This window comes from Oncorhynchus nerka, linkage group LG6, assembly GCF_034236695.1.
Source record: "Oncorhynchus nerka isolate Pitt River linkage group LG6, Oner_Uvic_2.0, whole genome shotgun sequence".
Taxonomy (NCBI): Eukaryota; Metazoa; Chordata; class Actinopteri; order Salmoniformes; family Salmonidae; genus Oncorhynchus; species Oncorhynchus nerka.
In genome coordinates this window covers 20,065,027-20,075,618 of record NC_088401.1, presented here as the reverse complement: position 1 = coordinate 20,075,618, position 10,592 = coordinate 20,065,027, and the positions used below count along the sequence as shown (strand labels likewise).

The following is a 10,592-nucleotide window of genomic DNA, read 5'->3' as shown; positions in this document are numbered from 1 at the left end:
TCGAACAACGGATGGTTGAAAACTTGAATCTATTGCAAAATATTCAAGCTGAGCTCTACAGTATGTATGACATGAAAGGCCTTTTTATGTTGCCCTTGTGGTATTCCTGCAGTTATTCATTTTACCTTGGAAAAGTGCTGACTTCGCTCTCGCCTGATCTCTTCCCGTCAAAATATTGCAGTCTGTCACTAATCTGAGTCATTGGTTTCCTGTTCCTCTGGAATCAGCAGAGAGAAACACAGCCAGATAGCAACGTTAGCCTCTCAATGTGCCTCCTTACACTTAACTTATCCTTCTTCAGAAAACAGCCTGGGAGCCAGGGGCGTGTTCAGTAGTGGACAACAAAGCAAAGTAGTTGGAAACAGGGGAAGAAAACTGATGCATTCTTTCCCAAATATGCAGTTATTGGTACATAACACTGTGATGACTAACAAACTGGAGATGGAATTCAATCAATATTTCACGGTTTATCCTTCACTCTCTTAAGAGAGAGGAGGGGGAGGGGGGAGAGATAGCGAGAAAGTCAGTGAGCTGAGGTAAGGACGAGAGAAGGGCAGACTTTTATCACGCTAATGAGAGTATGGCTATCACATCTCTCTATCACACTTACCCCACCTCCATTCCACAGCTGGGGACAAAATGAGTCCCTCTCCCTGCCAACAGGTGTGAGTGATTTATGGTGTATAAAAGGTGTGGTTGGCTGGAGACCAGCTGGGTATTTCACACATACACATCTCATTGTATTGTAATGTCCTGAAAGCATTTACTGTCCTGTGAGATTGTTTATGTCAATGGGGTTTTCCTAGTTTAAACAAAAATGTAAAAATGTAACATGTTTCAATGTCTAGCCTACCTGTTGTCTCAGGGCTTCCTGGTAGTTCAACACACAAATCAAATCAAATGTTATTTGTCACATACACATGGTTAGCAGATGTTAATGCGAGTGTAGCGAAATGCTTGTGCTTCTAGTTCCGACAATGCAGTAATAACCAACAAGTAATCTAGCTAACAATTCCAAAACTACTACCTTATAGACACAAGTGTAAGGGGATAAAGAATATGTACATAAAGATATATGAATGAGTGATGGTACAGAGCGGCATAGGCAACATACAGTAGATGGTATTGAGTGCAGTATATACATATGAGATGAGTATGTAAACAAAGTGCCATAGTTAAAGTGGCTAGTGACACTCTCCTTGGACTGCGTTGGCCTCTGTCCTATCGCTCCAACACCCAGCCCAGCCCAGTCCCAGGGAGAGCTACAACATGCTGATTGGCTCCTCTGAAGAAAGACATGAAACATTATGGGTAACCCTATCAACACAATATCAATAGTTGTGAGAGACAAACACAGAGTACAAAACATTAAGAACACCTGCTCTTTCCATGACATAGACTGACCAGGTGAATCCAGGTGACAGCTATGATCCCTTATTGATGTCACTTGTTAAATCCAAAGAAGGATTTTTAAGCCTTGAGACAATTGAGACCTGGATTGTGTGTGTGCCATTCAGAGGGTGAGTGGACAAGACAAAAGTGCCTTTGAGATGCAGGCTATTCTGAGGGCAAAGGGGGGTTGCAACTCAATATTAGGAAGGTGTTCTTAATGTTTGGTATACTCGGTGTATAGCCTACACACAGCTTTCAATGCTTGCTTAGGGTGCCCTCTTCTGGTTCTTTAAACAACTCAAAACAAAAAAATCTGTGCTACCAATACTCCTTGTAGCTACATACAAGTTAGCCTTCACCATCACCAGCACCTCACATCACACACTACCACAACAGATCCCAGTGTCTGACTGCAGTCTTCTCTCTACCCAGTGACCCATAAACTAAAGAGTAAAGATCCATCACATTGCCAGTCAGATAAATGCAGCTCCAATGATGGAATTGAAGTGAGTGTCAGTCTTTTAGATTCTTCAAAGTAGCCACCCTTTGCCTTGATGACAGCTTTGCACACTCTTGGAATTCTCTCAACCAGCTTCATGAGATAGTCACATGAAATGCATTTCAGTTAACAGGTGTGCCTTGTAAAAGTTAATTTGTGGAATTTCTTTCTTTCTTAATGCGTTTGAGCCAATCAGTTATGTTATTTAACCTGTATTTAACTAGGCAAGTCAGTTAAGAACAAATTCTTATTTACAATGACTGCCTAACCCGGCCAAACCTGGACAATGCCCGGGCCAATTGTGCACCTCCCTATGGGACTCCTAATCACAGCCGGATGTGATTAGAACGAGGGACTGTAGTGGCACCTCATGCATTGAGATGCAGTGCCTTAGACCACTGCGCCACTCGGTAGGGGTGGTATACAGACAAGTTATGGGGGTAAACAGAAATCCATATTATGGCAAGAACAACTTTGAACGTTTCTTCAAGTGCAGTCGCAAAACCCATCAAGCGCTATGATGAAACTGGCTCTCAGGAGGACCACCACAAGAAAGGAAGACCCAGCGTTACCTCTGCTGCAGATGGTAAATTCATTAGACTTAACAGCCTCAGAAATTGCAGCCAAAGTAACAGACACATCTCAACATCAACTGTTCAGAGGAGACTGCATGAATCAGGCCTTCATGGTTGAATTTCTGCAAAGAAACCACTACCAAAGGACACCAAATAAAATAAGAGACTTACTTAGGCCAAGAAATACAAGCAATGGACATTAAATTGGTGGAAATCTGTCCTTTGGTCTGATGAGTCCAAATTTGAGATTTGTGGTTCCAACCACTGTGTCTTTGTGAGACGCAGAGTAGGTTAATGGATGATCTCCGCATGTGTGGTTCTCACCGTGAAGCATGGAGGAGGTGTGATGGTGCTTTGCTGGTGACACTGTCAGTGATTTATTTAGAATTCAAGGCACACTTAACCAGCATGGCTAGCACAGCATTCTGCAGCAATACGCCATCCCATCTGGTTTGCGCTTATTGGGACTATCATTTGTTTTTCAACAGAACAATGACCCACCACACCTTGATCAAGGAGAGTGATGGAGTGCTGCATCAGATGACCTGGCCTCCACAATCACCAACCTCAACCCAATTGAGATGGTTTGGGATGAGTTGGACTGCAGAGTGAAGGAAAAACAGCCAACAAGTGCTCAGCATATGGGAACTCCTTCAAGACTGTTAGAAACGCATTTCAGGTGAAGCTGGTTGAGAGAATGCCAAGAGTGTGGAAAGCTGTCATCAAGGCAAAGGGTGGCTGCTTTGAAGAATCTAAAATAGATTTTAATTTGTTTAACACTTTTTTGGTTACTACATTATTCCATATGTGTTATTTCATAGTTTTGATTGCCTTCACTATAATTCTACAATGTAGAATAGTAAAAAAAAATTAAAAACCCTTGAATGAGTTGGTGTGTCCAAACTTTTGACTGGTACTGTACATGGTATCAAAATAAAATGCAACAATGTAATGCAATAAATAAACAAGCCGGCGAAACAGGGACTGAACACAAATATTGTGCATTACAGTTTTCCATTGTAGTCTCCCTCCACAATCAATACAGAGAGGTTTTATACATGTGGTGGCCAACTGTGCTAATGTGGCCATTTAATTGCAGTGGCTCAGTTTTGGGTTTTGGTGTTGCCGACTTGGACTTTCTGATCTGATGTGCTCTTCATGGACAACATGGGGTTCCACCTCCCTCCTCTCCTGCACAGCTCTGCCATAGAAATGAATTACAATGTTAAACAGGAAGATTACAATGAGCATAATCCATCCCTTTTTTTGAAATGCAGTTTTCACAGCAGCAGGTCATTTGCTGATAGAAAATCTCTCATGAGAAGTACCTGTCAGGGCTATGATAGATTATCATCCTCTGTGTTCTCCCAGTGAACTCTGGCTCTCTGCTTCTTCTGGGTCTCCTCCACTCCAAGAACTCAAATTCCTCTTCCTCATCCTCCTCCTCTGTGGAAAGGTCCTCCTCAGAGTTGTACTGCTCTCTACACCTGCTTCTCCTTCTGGGCCTCCTCTTCCAGCCCTCCAAAGACTCCTCTGGTCTGTGGAGCTCCCAGCGCCTCCACCCTCGTGGGGCCTGACCCTCTGTCCCTGTCCCCCTGTTGGTTAAGGGTGGCAGCATCCCTCCAGGATGGGAGTCGCTGGAGGCTGGCCTCCATGGTTAAACTGGATGTTATGCTGGGCCTTTGGGATGTCTGGGGGGAATAAAGTGCAGCAGGACTCACAGTCTCTGGGGCCTGCACCTGTAGTTTAGGAAAGAGAAGTGTTAAATTATCAAAATGTGGCAACATGCTGTAGGATCTTAGTCAAATATAGCCAATGAACAGGGCAATCATCTTCAACTCATTAAACACACATTGAATAGGTCAAGAGATATTTTCACAAAAATATCTACATAATTTCCAAGGTATGCATAATCTATTGTTACATGAGAAGCATTTGAAGATGGTCTCCTTAGTTGTCCTGACTGTTCTTTAAGAAAGAGGTTGTATTCTTTGTTTCCCTCATCTCTTAATTTGTCCTGGAGGAAGACAACAGAAACGTGTCTGCTTTAAATCACAAGCCATTTAGCAGTTTTCAAAAAATTGAATAGTATTTTATTTACCATTATTTTACCAGGTAACAGAGCGCTAAATTAGCTGACTTCGTTTCAAAATAATAGATAAGTGAAAAGCATTCACATATTCCCCCAGAAGATGTCAGTATTACCATTTCTATCACATCGTCTGTGTTATTTGGACTAAACCATCACGTTAATTGGTGTTTCGTGGCTGTTGATGAATACAAGTATAAGTTTATTTGTTTGGGAAATGCATTTCTGAATTCGATGATTGTATGCGTATACTCATTAACTGAACAAAAACCCCACGGTCACTTTTTTAAAAGATTTTTTTTAAACGTGTATGTTCCCCTTCCTCATAGCATGGTACAGTCCAGTGTCATGGCTCCCTGAACGAATGGATGAGCAAGGGCTACTGCTTTGAGATTATGTTATTATTACAGGTTTTTGAAATATTCCACGTTTGATAGCGCACTAGTTTTCTTTCTAGTATTACTTTATATTTTAGAGAGGTAGTGAGACTAGGTTGTCAACATGGCAGGGAGTAGCATGGCACAGAAAACATGGGAGCTACAAAACAGTATGCAGGAAGTTCAGAGCATAGATGAAATATATAAATATGACAAAAAACAACAACAGGAAATCCTTGCTGCGAAGCCATGGACAAAGGAGTAAGTATATATTTGATAAATTATAGATTGTCATTTGTTTTATTTGCAACTGCTTGCTAGTTCCTTGTTTGGCTGTGTTGGCTTGACCAGCTAGCTAACGTTACTAGCTGAAGTTAGCATGTCAACAATGGGAATTCTCCCTGCATTGCAAGCTAGTTAGTGAATGCCATATTAATTCCCTGAACATAATTCACACCAATATTATTTTTGTCCTATAGTCATCATTACTTCAAATACTGCCAGATATCTGCTCTGGCGCTGCTGAAGATGGTGATGCACGCCAGGTCCGGGGGCAACCTCGAGGTGATGGGTCTGATGCTTGGGAAAGTGGACGGGGAGACCATGAACATCATGGACAGCTTTGCCTTACCCGTGGAGGGCACAGAGACGCGGGTCAACGCCCAGGCTGCGGCTTATGAATACATGGCTGCCTACATTGAGAATGCCAAACAGGTAATATGACTGACTCTTGGAATGAGATTTTGGTCCTTAATGTTGCATAAAAGGATGGATCAAAACACATGACATTTTAGTGAGAACTGTGCTTGTCATGGTTTAGCACAATGGTTACATATTGTATTGATACTGATTCCTTGCCGTTTGTGAACTGTCAGGTTGGTCGGCTGGAGAACGCTATTGGCTGGTACCACAGTCACCCAGGTTACGGCTGCTGGTTGTCAGGTATAGATGTCAGCACTCAGATGCTCAACCAGCAGTTTCAGGAGCCCTTTGTGGCGGTGGTGGTGAGTACAGTGAAAGATCTGCCCCAACTTCAGCTCATAACGTAATACCCCCAAAATACACATGTTAAAATGTCCATTTGTCTTTTATTAGACTGCTTCCTAAATACAGTACTTTGGTTTTCCTTTTGAATTTGTGGGTGCAAGGCTATACATGTGTAACTGAGAGGGGTGCAATCAGGTTTAGGCATCCCTTTAGTGGTTGATGATGTATGGTAGTAGTCCACCATGAGTACGGCACATATTTGGCTTTTGTAACTGTAGATGCTATTTACACTTGATTGGTTTTACAGGGCTGAAGTGCCAAGGGCATAGGATAATTAAGTGTGTTCTTTGACTGCACTGGCAGCAGTAGTTGAGAAGAAAACATCACTCCTGGTGGCCGGCTTGGAGTGGTCTCTAGAGACTGTCTGACCTCTGAAAACATTTTCCTGTTCTACTGTATATCTCTCCCTCCCAGATCGACCCCACTCGCACCATATCTGCAGGGAAAGTCAATCTTGGCACCTTCAGAACATACCCCAAGGTAAGGAGTAAAATGTGTTTCTTGAATTATTCCAGTGTTTAGCCGTGTTACATGTGGTATTAGACAAGTTAGGAACACAATTACTGCAAATTCAGCATTTTGGTCTCATTTATCGCTCATAAATATATTTGCTATATTTAGCATGCCAATTGGAATATTTATTTTAAAGATTTTGTTGTATCTATAAGTAATACTATTATGATTCATTGTCAACATTTAGTTAATTATTCCTTTTGTAAAATGTGTTTATTGGTGGTTAATTAGTAGTTGGCTGTCTCTCACTATCGAACTGTGCAAATATTTTAAGACTACGTTTCCTCTCATTAAATATACATTTTCAGACATCATGAGTCTAATAATTGTGTGTTTGTGTTGTTTTTCAGGGTTACAAACCTCCTGATGAGGGACCCTCTGAATATCAGACCATTCCCCTGAACAAGATCGAAGACTTCGGCGTGCACTGCAAACAGTGAGTTTTCATCTTGGACGTTTATACTTGAGGCAAACATATAATATTTAGTATCATCTTGCAAATTGTCTAAGTAAACTTGACAAGATACTTCATATATATATATTTTATTTATTTATTTTAGGGTTGATGTAGCCTATAACACAAATTCAAGTTATGATGTAATAATCCCTTAATAATTCTGTGGTAAATAATGTTATTTATTCTTATTTTTTATTTATCCGACCAAGTAAGTTGACTGAGAACACATTCTCATTTGCAGCAACGACCTGGGGAATAGTTACAGGGGAGAGGAGGGGGATGAATGACGCAATTGTAAACTGGGGATTATTATCATTATTAAATAAAAAGGTAGTATTTTCTTCATTTAATTGACATAGTTTATTTATTCACTAAGTGCCGTGGGCTTGTTTGTTTGTTTAGGTATTATGCCTTGGAGGTGACTTATTTCAAGTCTTCCCTGGATCGGAAATTACTGGAGCTCCTCTGGAATAAATACTGGGTCAACACTCTGAGCTCTTCAAGTCTTCTGACGGTGAGTGTTTTGAATTTAACTCTAAATCAAGCAATGGTACATTTGTGAAACCCTTTTGTTTACAAATAGATATGTAACTATACTATGCCGAGTCAAGTAGCAGCCAAAATTTATGATGCGTGATTCTTACATATTAATGACAATCCCTTTCTTTATTTATACCATTATTATAATAATTTTATATAGCCTGGGGGGGGGTCTTCTATTTTCCAAAAGGTCACTTGTACAGATTTACAAGCATAGGTTAATTAATATGACTGAGGCCACCATGTTAATCTTTAAACAAAAGATCTATGCGTTGGAGATGTGGTGATATAGATGCCGCTGTGGTTCACCGTGGATCATCTCCCTTGTTGCCAATACTTTCTAGAGATTGAAAGCCCCCAGTGAATTCCCATTGTGGATGCTAAACAGTCTCTAAAGGCAGCAGACTATCCAAACAGTGGACTCTGGTCATTCTGGATGAAGATGGATTGACTAGTTGTCAGGAGTTGACTGGTCCATTGGGGAAGGGCTTTGTCAGTCACTATGCTGTCACCACAGTCTGGCTCCCTATCATTGTCTCCTAATTACCTGCTCCATGGAACACAAAGCCTCACCTTAGGCAAACCTTTTCACCGAACCCCTTTCACCGCGACTTGACAAGCCATTTAATCCATTAACAAGTTCAACATATTGTAACTGTTTAATAGAATGTCTCAGTAGTGGTGAAGAAAATAGGGTGGTGGTGAAATTGTGCATGAACAGTGTGTGCGTGTGTGTGTGTGTGTGTGTGTGTGTGTGTGTGTAAAGAAAGAATGAAAGAAAGCCCACACATGGGTATATAGGCTACTGCTTCCACATACTTTGATTAACTTAATCACAATATGCGGATATGCTTTCGTCTGATCATGGTACATGACAATATAACATATTGGTACATAATCCATGCGTGTGTCCTCCCCAGAATTCAGAGTACACCACGGGCCAGGTGTTTGACCTGTCTGAGAAACTGGAGCAGTCGGAGGCTCAGCTTGGAAGAGGAAGCTTCATGCTGGGCCTGGACACACACGACAGGAAGTCCGAGGACAAACTGGCCAAAGCAACACGAGACAGGTACAGCAACGCTCCTCCACTCCTGTTATCTATCTAATGTAGATCTTGTTTATTCTGCATTTACTTGTAATTATTTATTTGGCTTCCAGGCCTAGAGCTTATTTAGTGAATGATTTAATGCATTGATCTCTAAAATTGGTATGGCACCATATATCACACTGTATGTTTGTTCATGTTTTGCAGTATTGACAGACTGGATTGGATTGTTGATAATGCCCTATGTACTGTTACAATAAAGATTTTTACTGATATTATTGACAACTGTAAACCAATTTGAGTCGCTGTTAAACACACCATTTAAATATTCAACTGACACAGAGAAACAAATTATTCCTACCCCATAATAGAATCATTGGTCCGTATTCACAAAGCTTCTCAGAGTAGGAATAGTGATCTGGGAACATTTTTGCCTTTCTGATGAACACGATCAATGGAAAATGGAAATCTCTGGTCTGCTTAGGCCTACGCTATGTACTACTCTAAGTTATAGAATCTCTGTATTATTACTATGTTTTGTAACCATTTTGATCCAATACTTAGTTACTTGTTTTAGCAGGTAGAGTTGTCCTACCTACCTATTCAAGGTCTGCTTATTATTTATACAATGGTTGTGGTTTATTGAGTTTTTCTCCCGTGAATGCAACACCTATCTGTTTGTTTATCTGACCTGTCTGTTGATGGATAGGACGTCCGTGTCACCTCTTCATGTCCAGAGCGAAACTGAACTTTCCTCTCTTTTTTCTGGCTATTATAGCTGCAAGACGACAATTGAGGCGATCCATGGTCTGATGTCTCAAGTCATCAAGCATAAGCTCTTCAATCAAATCAACACGTCTGCCATCTAAGCCCAAAACAGTCCAAGTGGAGTCATCCCTCGTGTGTGTATTACTATTTAGATTCTGGTTAGCAGGATGATCTTTCAATTATTATCTGAGGAAAGTTTATTGGTTTTATCTTCAGCTATTCTTTAGTGTGAGTGATTGATCTAAACTTATGTCCATGTAAGTGTATGAATAAATAGTGTTGTTAAAATTCCTGAGGTTGGTGAACCATATTGTTTTGACTGAATTGCTTCCAACTTTAGTTCATGTATTTTCTTATTTTTGAATGCTTGCAGACTTTTGAAAGGTATTCTCCTTTGGGTTCAACATGACATAGCACTGTGACATTTCCATGTCCCATGGCTGTTAGGTATTGGCTAGAGTAGACTACACACACACACCCTCGCAGCATGACTTAACACTTTAACAAAGACCATGGTATATTACTCCATAACAAAACCTACAACCAGTCAGCCAGTCATTTCAACTCTGGCCAGTCATATCATTACATTATGGAACAACAAACTCAAGCCGCTGCATCGGCTCAAACGTAAACACTGGCTGGCATGGTCGAGAAGTCTCTGCGGAGTGGCTTTCGGTGCAGGTTGTCTCTCTGTAGTACACAATCCTTCAGGATTGTCAAGTCGTCAAGTCGAGCCGCGGCAATGATGCAGCACAGAAACAGGAGCTGTGCACACTGGAGTCTATTCACCCAACCCGTCTACATCGAAGCAGACACAGAGTCTGCTTTTCCTTACACACTGCAGCCCTGGCACCGTTTAATGTCATCATTCTTTTTCTTGTAGTATTATAATGGTGGAATGTATATTTTTGATGCAACATTGCAGAGGCGTGGAACCATATTTGATGCACTTTGAATGGGTCTGCATTTCCTCATGTACATGAGCTTTGGCATAATTTCTTGTAATGATTTTCTTTTTACATTCTTTTTATGTTATTATAATGGGTGAAGTGTGTATCCTAAAGTGTTTTAGAAAGAGGAAACTTATTGAATTATGTTAAATGTAATTTGAGTTTTTGGAATTAACAACAGGAAACAATTGGCTTTACCCTCACATTGAATGCTCTGTAGGTAGTGGTTTTAAGTGCATTACAGTACTGTTACTGTTATAGCTAAATACTGTTATGGCTAGATGCTCAACAAGTATATGGAACGTGCTGTCTTAGTAGTAATTTTACCTAATGCAAGATT

The 10,592-nt window shown here is 40.7% G+C and overlaps 1 protein-coding gene across 1 annotated transcript; it reads left to right on the top strand.

Annotated features, from left to right (window-relative positions):
• The first annotated feature begins 4,914 nt into the window (after window positions 1–4,914).
• On the top strand, window positions 4,915–9,593 carry LOC115130144 (COP9 signalosome complex subunit 5-like). Its single transcript, XM_029660947.2, has 8 exons — window positions 4,915–5,193; window positions 5,412–5,646; window positions 5,808–5,936; window positions 6,394–6,459; window positions 6,843–6,928; window positions 7,352–7,463; window positions 8,410–8,558; window positions 9,313–9,593. The coding sequence occupies exons 1-8, from the start codon at window positions 5,057–5,059 to the stop codon at window positions 9,401–9,403; spliced, it is 1,005 nt and encodes a 334-aa protein (XP_029516807.2). The 5' UTR covers window positions 4,915–5,056; the 3' UTR covers window positions 9,404–9,593.
• Window positions 9,594–10,592: the final 999 nt, after the last annotated feature.